We start from the raw sequence: 15,032 nt of genomic DNA, 5'->3' as shown, positions 1-15,032 counted from the left end.
AGGTGGCAGGAGGCTGGCCCCGCTGGGTGGCTGCTCGTGGCAGGGCTGTGTGAGACACCGGGGAACCCGCGCTGTCCCACGGCTCAGCGGTTCCAACCGGCATCAGCCCCGCCACCACCTGCCCAGCACGATAAGGAAGCAGGAGCTGCCGCAGGCTGTAACCGGCTGTTCACCCGCCTGTGCTGGGGAAGCAGGGCCAAAGTACAGTCGCACAACGTGTCCCCTCGCCACCGCAGCCGGAAAACCCTCCCGGCAGCCGAGCCAGGGCTCTGCCTCCCTTCCAGCTCACCCATCCCTGTCCCTGCTTTCCGGACGGCTGCGGCTCCCTGCGCTCGGTGCCACGTGCCTGGGACAAAGGAAAGTGTGACAAAAGCAGGCGCCTGCGCTCGCTGCCGCCGTCCTTTGCCACTGCAAGGGCTGCATCTCCTCCATCGCCGTGTCCCGAGGCCCAAGGCCCAGCACGGGGCCCCTTGCACGACTGCCAGCTTGCTGTTGCCGTGCTCCCGCACACGCGTGCTGCTCCGCAGCTGCAGCGGGGCCGTGTCCTGGGCACGCGTTGTGCACTGGAAATCATACCCAGCCTTACTGCTGTGAGGGAACAGGGGCTTGTGATGCCCAGGCAAGCGTGTCCCAAGACGGGGGGGTGAACACAGTGTGATTCCCAGTGCTCGTGGAGGTGCTGTGTGCTGCTGCAGAGATGCTCCATGCTGAGGGATGGATGGCGGGGGCCTATCCCCCATGCACGGCAGGGCTCAGCCTCCAGCTAGCGCAGAGCCCAGCACTGCTGTGCAGCAAGGCAAGGTGGTGAGGCTGCGGCTGCAGGAAGACCTGAGTCTCCCTCGCCCTGTCACGCTCATTGCAGGAGGGCCAGGACCACGCGGCTCAGCCCAGCTCAGCCTCCGATGGACGGTGGCAGGGTTTTGGAGTGAGTGCTCTGGGGTGCCCCAGGGCAGGGCAGGAGCCGTGGGAGGTGGCAGGGATGGTGCTGGGGGCAGACCCCTGTCTCTCTAGGTCCCTCTGTCCATCCCGAGCTTTCCAACGGAGATGAAGTACTCCCCGAAAAGTGCTTTTGGAAAGAGCTTGTGGATGCCTGCATCTGGGGTCCCTGTTCCCCAAGCCCCGCTCCAGCTTCCCCAGGCTGCTGGGCCACCCACGTCCCACAAAGGGCCCAGCGGTGGCCCAACTGCTCCCACGTCCGATGGCAAGGGAGGTTGTCCCAGCAGAGAGGCTGCAGGGCTTGTCCTGAAACCATCTGTCCTAGGGCAGCCACTGCCGGCCTTCATGCCGTGCGTGGTCAAGGGGGTGCCGCAGGATTTTAGCTGTATCTGACCAACCCTGATGCGATGTCCCAAAGCTGGGCACGAGTGGAAGGGGGGTGTAACAAAGGCTTTGCGGCTCTTGCTGCTGGGCTCGCTGAGAGATGCTCGTCGTTAATCACGTGCTGTCTCCTGGCCAAGGCAGCCAGGCACCGTCCTCAACAGTCTGGTTCCTGCAGGCTTACAGCCTTCCCTGGGGACAGGCGGTGTGAGGAGAAGCACCGGCCGCAAAATGGCTCTGCAGGCTGCTCCGCCACGTCCTGCTTTGTATTCCCCAGGCTCAGCCCACGCAGCTGCCGGTGGGGACAGGCCACCCCACTCCAGCAGCCTGAAGCCCTCCCTACGCCGGATCGGGCGCTGCTCTCGATGGGATCCTTCCGAAAAGAGGAGCCCCAGGAACGCGCGCGCCGGCGCGACGCGCGGCGCTGCGCGTGCACCAGCGTGAACGCACGGCCCACGAGCGTGTTTTCCAGCGCGCGTGTTGCGTTGCAGGGCGAGGACGGATGCGTGTGGCGGGGCTGTGCCAGCGGGACCGCGCGTTGCTGCTGCGTGCTCCCCACGGGTGTGAGCACACACGCGTGTGTGTGTGTGCACCAGCTGGGCAAGAGCGGGCGTGCACGTGTTCCCGTGTGCGCTGCGGGGTGCGGATGCGTGCACACCCCAGTTTAAGAGCAGGTACGGGTGTTGCAGGGCGCACGCCGTCCGTGGGTATATTCGGGGTGCGCTGCGGACACGCACCGACCGTGCCTTACGGCGACGCACCGGAGCTGCCTACCGCGACGCCTGAACGTTCCCGAATAAACCCCCCCCCCCCAAAAAAAAAAACCAAAAACAAACCCCAACCCAAAAAAAACCCCCACCGTCCCGTTCCGTCCCGCCTCGTTTTACACCGTTCCACCCCGTACCGACCGGAGCCGCGCCCGGCGCGCCGGGCGGCGCGCGCAGAGCCGGCAGTGCCCGCCCCGGTGCGGACCCGCCCCGCCCCGCCCCGCCCCGCGCTGCCGCCGCCGCCGCCGCCGCCGCCGCCGGGGCCCGGCACCACCAACCACCAACCACCACCGCCAGTACCGGGCCCCGTTCCACCGCCGTTGCTGGGTGAGTACCCCCACCGCGTCCTTACCGTTACCGGTAACCGGTACCGGTACCGGCCCCGGGGCGGGGGCACGCAGCGCCCGGCGTGGGGCGGGGCGGGGCGGGCTGCGGCTGCATCGCTCCCCCCCCCCGTTTCCCTTCCCTTCCTTTCCACGGGCTGTGCGTGTGCCCGTGCGTGTGCCCGTGCCGTTGCACAAGCGGAGGAAGGGGGGGTGCGTGTGCGCGCCTGCTCCCCCCCCCCCCCACCTCCACCCGTGTTTTTGCGGGGTGCGTGTCTGCGCATGGCCCCGCTGTTGTCTTGCAGCACCCGTGTGCGTGTGCATCCCCCGGTGTCCCGCAGCGTGTGCGTGCGTGGGTGCGGCGGCCCCCATTGTGTCACCTTGTGCCTGCTCGCCGTTGCGCTGCGGGGCGTGTTTGGATGCGTGTCGTGTGTGTGTGTGTGTGTGTGTGTGTGTGTCCCCGTCCCCCGTCCCCCGTCCCCCCCCCGCAGCCCCGTTGCATTGCAGCACCTGCGTGTTGACCACACGCGCCGTGGGGTGCTGGAGGTGCGTGCACCCCACTGGGGGCGGCTGTGTCCCCAGGGTGGGCGCGCACCCTCCGAGAGGGCACAACCAGCCTGTCCCTGCAGGATGCCCCACGTTGGGTGCCCCAGCACCCACAGCAGGGCTCCTCGGGGCCGGCCCCACTTCCACGGAGAAACCACCGGCCCGGGCCTTTCCCGCACCGCTGGGGAATTGAGTCCGAAGCCATTAGCCCGGCTCGCCGTTAACCGCATCACCGGCGCTGGCACCTGGGTCCCTTTCGGGGGTGACACAAGGGGAGGGTGGGTGGCTTTGCAGCAAGCTGCTGTGCTGGGGGCGGCGGGGGCTCGTGGGGCCTGCGGCCGCCACGGCGCCTGCCTGCATGTTAATTTGCCCGGGGAGGAATATATAGAGCGGCGGGTGAGGGCTGGGACGCGCGTCCAGAAATAGTGTGGTTTCCAGCCGGCCTGTGAGATGCAAATCCTCTGGTCAACGAGCGCTGGAGCTAAACTTAGGGCAATTACAGAAAAGTGTGGGCCCACGGCGGGTGTGCGAGGGTGTGCGGCGGACGGCGTTCCCGCACCCCAGGCTGGCTCTGGCACGCCGGCACCGGGGACCCCCACCTGGCAGCACCCACTGCTCCATCCCCCATCGGGAGCCGAGCGTTTTCACAGTGCCTGCATCAGCCCTGAACTTTGCCCGCTGAGGAGCTGTGGCTCAGCCCTTCTCCTTTACTGTGGGCTGGGCCATGCAGGGGCTCTGGCTGCAAACTGGGGCCAGAACTGGGCAGAGGTGGCAGGGGGAGGCACGTGCCCAATGGCAACGGGGGCTGTGACCCACCTGTCCTCCCCCCAGCTGGTCACTAAATCGTTTCCCGCTTTCGCTCCCACCCAGCAGAGCCTGGCAGCGATCGCCGCCCCGCCACCTCTGTTTTGTAAGGACTCCCAGGCTGGTTTATTGCCCGGCTTTGGGGCGAGGCGGGTGCCTACACCCCACGCATGCACCCTGTGCACCCTCCTGGCCCCTGCTGCCGGCCCAAGGTGACGTTTCAAAGCCGGGCTTGGCCCCTTTTGCTGCCGCAAACGGGGTTCCCGTGGCAGGAGGACCCCAAATCCCACTTTGGAGACAGCCTGGCGGCACATCCTGGCTGTGACTCGGGTAAATCCGCGATTGTTTTCCTCGTGACGCATCCCAGCGTTGTCCGTAAGGGCAGGCAGTTCAGAGGAATTTGGAAACCCCCTAAATTTCCTTCTTCTGTGGAAAACCTGTGGCTGGCAAGGAGGCGAGGAAGCCATCGCGCAGGTCAGCCCCCTTTTCCCTGTGTGGGAGCTGGGCTGGCCGCTCGGCATTGCCGCCGGCGGCACCTGCTCCCTGGCACGGCGTTGTCCCTGCCCAGCCGGGCACAGCCGGGACGTGGGGTGCCCCAACACGGTGCGCCCAAGGAGGCGACAGCCGCCAGCTCCTGTGCCGAAGCGGTGGGCAAGCGCGGCCCTACCGCCGGCGTTGCGGCGTGGGGAGCGGAGCGGGGAGGGCGAGCGACTGGGAAACTTGCACTGCAGGTCCCTGAGCGGGGAGCGTGTCAGACGAGATTGCGTCTCGGGGAGGGAAGGAGTGGCCCGGAGTTTCAGTGAACGCCTTCCTCCCTGCCTGAAACTCCCCGGCGCCCTGGCAGGGATGCGGGGGCTCATGGCCGTGGTGGGGGGATGAAGGGGAAAGTTACATCCCCCTCCCTCCTGCTTGGGGGGCTCAGGGAGGGTTTTTGGGTTTGGAGGCCTTGAGCTGGGTCTCCCTTTTTGCCACCCGGCCCTTCCAGGGTGACATCCGCTGTCCCCTGCCAGCTCAGGTGTCACAGCAGCGTCCTTGCGTGCGATCCCCAGGCACAGCCGGCGCCGGCGGGCACCTCTCCCTCCCCTGTTATGGCTCATGCACGCCGCTGCCCCGAACACGCCTGGCGATGGGTAATCCCGGAGCGAGCCCGGGCTGAGTCACGGAAGGCGCGTTGGGTCTGATTCAGGAGCCGAAAGACGCTCAGCAGCCGCCTCTTGCTCGCGGCGTGGGGCTGCACCCATCCAGCATCCCCGGTGCGTGCGTGCCGCTGGCGGGAGCCTCCTCGTTGAAAAGGGAGCAAACCGCAACGGCATCCCACGTGGACCGGGGACACCGGTGCGTGGAGGATGCTGGGGTCTTCAACCCAGCCCACGAAGCTCCCGTTCCCCCTGCCTTGCTCCTGCCAGCGGTGGCCTTGCGTGGGGCACACGTGGCCGGGCCGCTGGCTGCCGGCGCTGCCTGATTAGCGATGCAGATGGTAACGCTTGTTCCCCCTTTTTTGTTGAGCGTACAAAGGCCGGGAGGGAGCGTGTGTGCAGGGGAGAGAAACCACCGAGGACAAAGAGCGCGCCGGCCGCCTGCCTCCCAGCGCCTCGGTTCTAACCAGCACCTGCCTGGTGAGCATCTCTACTTCCGAGGGTCCCCCCACCATGGACCCGGGAAGGGGTCCCGGCAGCCCCCTCCTTGCCATGGGGTGAGCACAGGGTGCTCCCAAGGGTGCAGCCCTTTCTGCGTCCCCCTGGCCACGCTGTTTTTGGGGATGCCCAGGCAGCTGGGGTACCGGTGGCACGTGTCACGGCAGGGGGACAGGGACCGGCGCAGGTGGTTCCCTCCCTGCTGTTGTCTGCGCTGAGGCCCTGGCACCACCGTGGAGGAGCTGGCAGAGAGCAGCCCCTGTGACGGTGCGGCCGCCGGGCGCTTTGCCAGCAGCACCTGCTGCAGGTCATGGGAAGGAGCCGTGCCATCCCCGGGCTCAGGTCAGCCATCAGCCCGCAGCTGGCATTTCTGGAAGAGGAGAAAGGAGCTGGCTTGTTTTCGTGTGTTTTGGGGTCCTGCCCAGCCCAGGTTCTGGCTGTGGATCTAGGCAAAGCCCTGGGTGCTGCAGGGGAGGGCAGAACAGGCAGAGCACCGGGGCTGAGTGGTGTGGTCAGAGCCATGGCAGCCCCTCCGGCCGTGGGCAGGAGGCTCGGAGCCGGCGAATGCAGCCGCCCGGCCACGCTGCGTGCCCGACCTTGTCCTTCCGACTGCTTCCCCTCACTGCCTCGGCTGTATCATGCGCCCGGGGCCGGCACCGTGCCATGGCTTGCAGAGCTCTGCCCTTGCCTGCCCTGTGGCCAGGTCTCACCCGGGCACACATACTCCTGCCCCGGCCCCGAGGGGTGGCGGGGTTCGGGCAGTCCCCTGCTGTCCCCTGAACCCGTGTGGCTTTGCCAAGGGGAGGCCTGGTTCCCCGTGTCCCACTGGGTACGTTCAGGGGCTGTGGAGGTGGCCCAGGCAACGGTAGTAATGCAGCACTGATGCTGCGCTGGAGCCCAGGTGCAGCTTGGCATGGCATGGCATGGCATGGCACAGCATGGCATCCATGCGCCCCAGGGTGCCTGCAAAGCCCACGCTATCAGCATGGGCAGCACCGCCTGTTCCCCCCCAGGTTGCCCAAACCTTATCCCCGCACCCATCTGAGAGCTCTAAAGCAGATGCTTCAAACGTGGGGAATTTTCCTGTTGTCCTTTGTGCTGAGGTTAAGTTCCTGCGCGGCTTCCTGCCCCGTTATATATAGCTGTCAGCCCGTCCCGCGCGGCGCTGCCAGCCGGCTGCTCCAGTTTGGAGTTGTTTATCCGCAGCCCGAGCGCCCGATGGAAGTCGAGGGGGGCTGGTGGGCACCAGTTGCCCCGGGGGCAGACAGGTCCCATAGCAGCCCTGCGCGAGGCGAGGCTGTGGGTGCTCCCAGGCACTGGGTGCACGTAGGGTTTTCTCAGCCGGGGGGTGCTGGGATTTCTGCCGGGCCATGGTTTTGCTACTGGCTGGGTGCTCCCCCCGCCCTGCGCGGGATGCCCAAATGAAAGAGCGACTGTTCCTGGAGGTTGCCGGCAGCGTCATAAGTTTCTACGTTGCCCTGGCTAAAATTAGACACTTATCAGCGTTTGGGAGGGATGTGATATTACAGGTTCCTGTTTATTAGAGCAGCCTTCACTTAGGGCCGTGTTTCCGGCTCCCTCCCCGCTGGGGAAACTGCCCGCGGCTGTCCCCCACGGCTCTGTGGTGGCCGGGGCCGGGACGAGTGGCAGAGAGGCCTCTGTTTCTTCGACAAAAGGGCCTTTGAACCGGTGGGCGAGACGCCTGTGGTGCCGCAGCCGGCAGGGATGGGCGGTTTTGCCGGGGGAGCGTCCACGCCGGTGGTAACCGCTGCAAATGCAACCGGGATGCCTTCCTCCCCTTCCCACCCGTGCTGCTCCGAAAGGGCTCCTGAGTCGTGAGAGATGCTGGGGGGGGGGTCTTGCCCGCAGTCAGCCCCGGTGCTGGTGAGGGGATGCTTCTGGGCTTCTTTCAGGTCATCCCTGGGGATGCAGGGCCACCCTTGTCGCATCTCCGGGGCTTGGTGCCCAGCCAGGGCAAGGACACAATGACCGTGTCAGAGTCCCACGGTGCCCCCGGGGAGGGAAGGGAGAGTGGGGACACTGGGACATGGCCCCGGGACTGGGGGTGGCAGCTGGGGTGACCAGTGGGGTAGAGCGACGGGCGGCAGGGTGAGTGTTGGCCGTGCCGCTGTCTGATGGCACCCTTGCCTGTCTGTCCTTCTGCAGGCAGGCGGCCGTGCCGTGACCGGTGACCCGACCCAGCGCCCTGCCGTGGGGGCGAGTGCGCCCCGGGCCCCCCTCCACCATGTTCAACCTGATGAAAAAGGACAAAGAGAAGGATGGGGCCCGAAAGGAGAAGAAGGAAAAGAAGGAGAAGAAGGAGCGGATGTCGGCGGCCGAGCTCAAGAGCCTGGAGGAGATGAGCATGCGCCGGGGCTTCTTCAACCTCAACCGTGCCTCCAAGCGGGACTCTAAGACCCGCCTGGAGATCTCCAACCCCATCCCCATCAAGGTGGCCAGTGGCTCTGACCTGCATCTCACGGACATTGACTCCGACAGCAACCGGGGCAGCGTCATCTTGGACTCGGGCCACCTGAGCACGGCCAGCTCCAGCGATGATCTCAAGGTGGATGATGCCAACTTCAAGGGCTCGGTGCTGCAGCGGGCGGCCAAGTTCGGCTCGTTGGCCAAGCAGAACTCCCAGATGATCGTCAAACGCTTCTCCTTCTCCCAGAAGAGCCGGGATGAGAGCACCTCAGAGACGTCCACCCCCTCCGAGCACTCGGCGGCCCCCTCCCCGCAGGTGGAGGTGCGCGCGCTGGAGACCCAGCTCGCCAAGCAAGGGGTCCCCCCGGGACACACCTGCACCCCTCCCGCATCCTCCCTGCGTGCCAGGGTGCCGGAGCTCGTCGGCAAGAGGTTCCCCGCCGAGCTGCGGCTGCCCGCCTTGGTGCCCCCGCAGCCCCCCACCCCGCGGCAGCTGGAGCTGCAGAGGCGCAACACCGGCGATTTCGGCTTCTCCCTACGCCGCACCACCATGTTGGACAGGGCCCCCGACGGGCAGGTGTACCGGCGCGTCGTGCACTTTGCCGAACCCGGAGCCGGCACCAAAGACTTGGCGTTGGGGTTGGTGCCGGGTGACCGGCTGGTGGAGATCAATGGACGAAACGTGGAGAACAAATCCCGAGATGAGATCGTGGAGATGATCCGGCAGTCGGGGGAGACGGTGCAGCTGAAGGTGCAGCCCATCCTGGAGCTGAGCGAGCTGAGCCGCTGCTGGCTGCGGGGCGGCCAGGGGGTGCGCCGCGCTACCTGGGATGTGAGTAACGCCGTCCCTGTCGTGTGGCCAGTGCCCTGGGTTTCTGCTGGCCGCCAGCGTCCTCGCAGCGGGTGTTTGCGTTGGCAGGGGCCGTGGGAACCAGCAGGCACCCGGGCTGCTCTGGCCGGGAGCGATGCACAGGGAGGAGCGGGAGGCTGTGGCTGGGATGCAGGGGCGATGCCTGCCCGTGCCCCGGGGTGGCAGAGCGGCTGCAAGGATGGGCTTGCATCAGGGCTTGCGAACCGGCACCGGTGGGTTTTGCCCCCCAAAATGCTCAGTGTGCTGTTGGGTTTGGCCTTCCTCCTGCTGGAGGGGCTCCGGGAGAGCCCAGCTCTGCATCGCACGGGGGAAGTCTGTCCCCATCCCTTCGCTGAGGTCTGGCAGGGAAAGGAGCTTTGCTCCTTGCTGCCAGGAAATCCCTAATGCTGCTTTGCAGGAGGGGCACTGCCTGCCCCGCTGCCCACGTCGGCCTCCCCCAGCTGGGATCCCTCCCTGGGGACTGGGGCGGGCGGCGTGGTGTGCCGGGGGACGGGAGCTGCCGATGGCGTGCGCAGCCCTGCGCGTGCGGCTGGTGCTGTATAAATAGAAACTTAATGGCTGGGTGACCCACATCTCTTGTGCGAGCCGCCCAGCTCTGCTGACCCTGCCGTGGGCTAACTAGCGTCCTGGCCGGCTGGCGGCCCGGCAGAGGCCCCCCAAATGCCGACAGCCTGCAGGGCTGGACCCCCTCCATGGTGGCAGGGGGGTGCAGCAGCGCGGCGTTGGTTTAGCTTATAACTGGGCTTGTTTAATGTATTTTTAAGCCTTCCGTAGGGAGGGGAGGGTGCCTGTGCCCACGGAGCAGGTCGCTTGCACCAGGGAGAGCCGTGCTGAGCACGGCGGGGCCCCATCCCGGTGGGATGGTGGCCGGGACAGAGCGAGAAGTGGCCACGGTGAGGCCGTGGCGGTGGCCACGGGGCTCCATGTGCTCCCCGAGCAGGCGCCGGTGCTGCGGGGTGGAGTCTGCGCCGAGCGGAGCGCTGGCTTTCCGGCAGCTCCTCCCCGGAGCCCGGCAGGCGTCACCGGGCAATGCCGGCTGTACCGGCCGGGATAACCCCTGGCCGGATAACCCTACGGGGCCGGGGGCCATGGCTGCCGCCCTGGCTGCGGTACGCCGGCACGGGGGCAGGTACGCGTTCGATGCCAGCGTGCGGGGGTCGACGAAGCGCTTGTGCCCGCCAAGAGCACGGTGCTGCGGCTGGGAAGGAGGAAGAGGAGACGGCGGTGCCCTTGGGGCTGCGGGGGAGAGGCTGTAGCGTAACGGCCTCGCGCCAGGGCTTGGCACGGTTCGACGGCATCAGCCGGAGGAAACCGGCCAGGGGGGAGGCAGCGACCGTGTTGGTGGCATCTTCGGGTGCCGCTGCAGCACGGGCACCTCCCGGCGCAGGGTGCTGTCCTCCTCCCGTGTGGTGCAAGGGTGCACCGGGGAGACCCGCCGCGGTTTTTGCCGGTGCTGGGGAGCCGAGGCTGTGGTGCAGGGTACGGTCGGGTGTCCCTCACCCGGCAGGGCCGTGCAAGGTGCCGGCGCACAGGGAGGCCCAGCTCTCCCCCAGGCCCTGCTAAGCTCCCTGGAATGTTTCTGGTCCTAATTTAAATAAAAATGATCCTTTTTGAAACAGGAAATTATAGACATATTTTGGGCTGTTGCTCTGGAAGCCCCTCCCCGGCTGGAGCGGGGATGGTGCCGGGCTCCCTGCATACTGGGGGGAGTTTAACGCCCTTGGCGGGGGCCATGCCGAACCACCCTCGTCCCCACGGACCCACGCCTCAACCGGGCAGGGGCAGCACCCGCCGTGTCTGGGGGGACTCTTGGTGCTGTGGGGTGTGCAGGGGGTCGGCTGGTGGTATGGCGTGGCCGGACATCGGGGTCCGGTTGAACCCCCCCCCCGTCATGTCCCAGCCTTGCTCCTGGCGCGGGGCAGCCAGGCTGGCTCGGCTCCACGCTTGTATTTATTTATTTACCGGCGAAATTCCTCTGGCAGGGCCCAGGCGTGCGCCGGCCGGGCAGAAATATTCCAGAAACGCCTCCGACTGCTCTAGCACTTCTGTGGGACCACAGGCATTCGGCAGCCACGCCGGCGGACCCCACGTGCCACGCTCGCCCGCAGGCGCCCTGGTCCCTGGAGGTTGCTGTCCCCAGGATTCAAGGCCACTGTGCCACAGCGTGGCTGGGTGCCGGCTCTTTGCCATGGCCCATGTCCCACCGGGGGACTCCACTGGGAGATGGGGGGACATGGGGTGGGGGCTGGGGGACTCCCGTTGTGTCGGACATGCTTTCTCCTCTTGTCCACGCTTCTCCCATGGGAATTTCTTGGGTTGGCTCTTCCTCAGCCGTCACCGTAGGGATGGTGCTGCCGGGGCATCCGTGGTGTAGGGGTCCCCGAGGGACCCTGGGGAGGGGGCTTGTGTCTGGCAGGCTCGTTTGTGGGGTCGGTGCATCTCTGCTGAAGTTCCCGGTGGAGGAACGAGAGGAACCTGCCGGCCGGGCAGAAACACTGCCGTGGCTGCGTGGCTGGACTGGGGGTCCCAGTGGAGATGGGCTGTGGGAGCTGGGCTCCTCCCTGGTGGGTGGCCCCGTGCCCTGCCACGAGAATGCTCGGGACCCCCTGGGAAGGCAGGACCACTTTGCATCGCCCGGGTCTGTGCGGTTTTGGCTTGCTGTGGAGGGGGCTGCGGCGGCTCTGTGTGCCGGGTCTGGGCCGGTGCCTTCACCAAAGCCTCTTGTTCCTGCTGTCAGGGACGTGACCGCAACTTTCTGCTAATAACCCGGTGGCTGCTGCCAGCACTACCTGGGGACACCGTGGGCGCCCGCCCACAACGCTCCGGTTGTGCCAGCCCTGCCAAGGGTGTTTGCCGTGGCCTCTCCCCAGCTCGTGCCTGGTGCGGAGACGGGCCGGGGCTGCCGGGTGGTGCCAGCCACGGGGCAGTACGGCAAATCCTGGCGTTAACAAGGGCCGGACGGGCCAGTGCTGGCCTCCCCGGCACGGGGATTTCCAGCCCGCCATCGGCACAGCCCTCTCGCTCACGCCAGGACCCCCTTCTCCCTCCGGGAGTGGTTTTTGGCTCAGGACACGTCCCGCGTCCCTGGGGTTGGGCAGGGAACCTGCTCGGGCACTGGCTGGAGTCCCCGCCATGCCCGAGCCCAGGCGGTCACCACCTCTCCTCCACGCCGGCGCGCCTGGCTCCCTGCCGCCGGCCTCCTCCCGGCAGGCCCCGCGCCGAGAGGCCCCCGGCCCCTCGCCCGCCACCCCGCTCCCCTCGTTTCCAGGGAGACCTTGGACTTCCAGAGGCAGCTTTGTCGCAAAAGCGGCTTTACCGTGGGCTGCCATGCCGTGCCGGGGGGCTGCTGGGCCGGCACACGTCCGTGGTTCCGGCCCTCGCTTTTGGGGGGCTTTTGGTCCGTCCCCGGGAGCGTTTTCGGGGAGGCTGTTGCGTTCATGGGAAAACAAAGGGAGGAGCAAGTAGTGTCCGGGCTGCACCGCCCGACACGATGCCGGACACCCCGCTATGACGTTAGGCTCCCCGCTCCGACACCAGGCACCCCGCCACGGGACACCGGGGTGTGCAAACCCATCCCTCGCTGCGCAGGACCCTCCCCGGCTCCCCCCAGCCCCGCGGCTGCGCTCGGCCTGGGGACGTCTTTCCCCGCTCGCCCCGGGGCGGGCAGTGGGACGGAGGCCGGGCAGTTTCCCCCCGCAGCGCCGGGTTGCCGCGAGCCCACATCACTTCCTCCGGCGGCGGTGTCGGCGGTGGCGGTGTCGGCGAGGCCCCGCTGGCCTCGTGTCCCCCCCGGCGCTCCCTCCGGCTGCTGCGCGCGCCGGCGGGGCCCTCGCATTCCTTGGCTATTTTTAGGGTGGCCCTATCAGCCCAGCTGTCCCCGCGCCGACGGCTGCCACCCCCGTTAGTGCCTCTCCCACCGCGCTGCGCCACGCTCGCCCCGGCGGAAACCCCGCTCCCGGCTCGCCCCGACCCTGCGGTAAGGTGGGGACCCCCCCGGCGTGACCAGCACGGCACGGGGGAGCACGAGGGGGGCACGCGGGAGCCGGTCTCATCGGGGTGGGGGGCCGTGAGGCTCCTCTCGACCCTGGGGCGCTGTGGCGGCCGGGGGCTGTTTCATGCAGCCCCCCCGGGGACCCCGGCACCGGTGCTCTCCAGGGACCTTTGCGGCGGTGCCAGGCCGCGCGGAGGTGGGAGCGCCGTGGGCGGAGGGTTTGGGGGCTCTGACCCACGGGTGGGTTCGTCTCGGGACCCCCGTGCCCAGCCTGCGCTCCGGGCGCTGGCATTTCACGCTGCGGTGACAGGGGGGTACAGGGGACCCCCTTGGGGCCGGGGTGATGTACCCCCAGACGGGTGGGTCGGTTTGGTACCCAGGTGCTCCTCCACGCCGTGCCTGGCCCTGCGAGGGGGAGTTCTCCCCGCCGGCCCGGGGCGCGACCCCCCTGGGATTCAGAGCGTGGGGTGGCGGGTCCCCACCGGGGCTGCCCGGCCGCTGGCACGGGGTCAGGCTCAGAATAAACCCTGGCTGTCAGGGCGAGCAGGGCGCCCGGGGCAGAAAATATCCCTTCCCTCATCCTGGCATTTGCTTACGGTAGCGGGCTGGCCCGCCCTGAGGGGGGAAACTGGGGCACGGTCCTGCGCCCTGACTAAAGGGGCTTTTTTTGCACAATGAGTTTTAACCGGGTCTCAGCCTGGCCACCTGTCCGTCCCCAGAGCCCTTCCTAGAGGCACCGCCTGTTTGTACGCTGAGCAGGGCCAGAGGGGCTCAGACCCCCATTCCTGAGGGTCCTGGGTTCCCAGGGCTGGCAGGGAAGGGCACGTGTTCGTACACTGTGCCATCGTTCAGCGGCCCGCGTGCCGGCGCCGGCCCGCCTCACCTCTCCCTCTCTCCCCAGCCAGGGTTGCGGCTCCATGAGACATCGCCATGGCGTTTTCATCCCGGTTTGCATTCTGGGAGCAGAAGGGAAGTCTCTCACGCGTTTGCCTGCACCCCGCATTCGGGTCACGCTGCCACACGCTACTGACCAACTCCCCCAGTTTGCCCAGTGCCAGCACCGTGTTCGGAGCGGTGATCCCAGCCTCTCGCTGCGCTGCCGTGCCGGGGGGCCGCACCGAGCAAACGGGGAGCTGCCCCGCGCCCCTCCGCTAGCGCGGCTGCGGTCACCGACGCGGCTACGCGTGCGATTACTAACGCTATCGCTAACGACCGCTTTGCGAGTGGCTGGCGAAGCCCCTAACACGGTGTGAGCCACCTCGGTGCCGCCGGCCGGCCCCGAACGCTTGCAGGAGCTGTGCGATGGCGAGCAGGGGAGCGTTGCCTGCGGGGTACACCACGCTCGGTGCCACGGCCGAGCCCTGGAGCTCAAGAAGCACGACCCGGGGCAGGGGAGGGTTTGGCTGCCCACCCCCCCCTCCCAGAGACCCCTGGTCGCCCTGCTCGACAGGGAGCTGGCACGTCCCACGGTGTGGCTGCCGCAGAGATTAGCTGGTGACACTTAAAACGTGCTGTGACGCCCGGCGGAGTGACGTGCAGAAAGGCAGAGCCCCCGTGGGGAGCAGTGACGGGGCTCTATGTCCCAGCTCGCTCACCGGTTGCATGCAAGGAGGGGGCCCCGGCCAGGCGGGCAGGGCGCTTTCCTTTTCCACTTTTGGGGTTTGCCATAACCAGGGTGCATCTCTGCGCTTCCTCCCACTTTTTTGGCCGCCGGGAAGCCTGGAAGGACACGTGTCCTCGCCCCTGGGGCTGTAACGGGCTGCAAATTTGGGCTGTTAAATGCAGCAGCCTCCTGCCCCCCTGGCGTGGAGTGGTGGTCCCGTTGGCTTTTCCTGGTTTCTGCGGCTTTTCCGGCAGCGAGGCCCCGTGGCGGGCTGAAACGCGCTCCTCTTGTTTGTCTGACCCTCAGGTCAAGGACGAGGACAAATCCTTAGCTGTGAAAAGACCCGGGAAGGAGGATGGGGCTGTAAGTGTCACAGGGCATGGGCAGGGTGGAGCTGTGTCGGGGACGGGGCTCGCCCTCGGTGGGGACAGACCCCGTGCCAGGGCTTGGGAACATCACGGACGGGCTTGGGCTCAGCATCCCTCCCCACACCCGCCCTGGTCCCTGGGGAGCGCCGGTGGACGGTCCAGAGCAGCGTGTGGAGGGTGGTGGGTGTTTTTGGCAGGGATGCTCGGCTGTCGGCGCACGGTGATCTCTCCCCCGCCGCCTCCCCGGGGCTTGTCCCTGCCCCGCACGCCCCGGCAGGACGGTGGGTCGGTGCCCACCCTGTGGTTACAGTGCCGGCTCCTGTGCTGCCCGCCAAAGCTGTTGGCAGAGAAAATCTTGCGGTTTGCCCTGTGTGTTGCAGA

At 67.4% G+C, this 15,032-nt stretch overlaps 1 protein-coding gene across 15 annotated transcripts in view; it reads left to right on the top strand.

Moving 5' to 3' along the window:
* The first annotated feature begins 2,294 nt into the window (after window positions 1–2,294).
* The window catches only part of MYO18A (myosin XVIIIA), a 39,571-nt gene continuing 26,833 nt past the window's right edge, over window positions 2,295–15,032 (top strand). For 6 of the 15 annotated variants that reach the window (XM_075032748.1, XM_075032755.1, XM_075032754.1 and 3 more), the window contains exons 1-3: window positions 12,551–12,665; window positions 13,582–13,650; window positions 14,591–14,646. In XM_075032748.1, the coding sequence (XP_074888849.1) occupies window positions 13,611–13,650; window positions 14,591–14,646 (96 nt within the window). In that variant the 5' untranslated portion in view covers window positions 12,551–12,665; window positions 13,582–13,610. Of the gene's footprint in view, window positions 2,412–7,557; window positions 8,651–12,547; window positions 12,666–13,581; window positions 13,651–14,590; window positions 14,647–15,032 lie in introns of those variants that run through there. The other 9 variants (XM_075032753.1, XM_075032752.1, XM_075032761.1 and 6 more) reach the window with 5 other exon arrangements.

The sequence above is a fragment of the Buteo buteo genome, chromosome 7 (assembly GCF_964188355.1).
Source record: "Buteo buteo chromosome 7, bButBut1.hap1.1, whole genome shotgun sequence".
Classification (NCBI taxonomy): Eukaryota; Metazoa; Chordata; class Aves; order Accipitriformes; family Accipitridae; genus Buteo; species Buteo buteo.
This window is presented reverse-complemented; position numbering and strand designations above follow the sequence as displayed.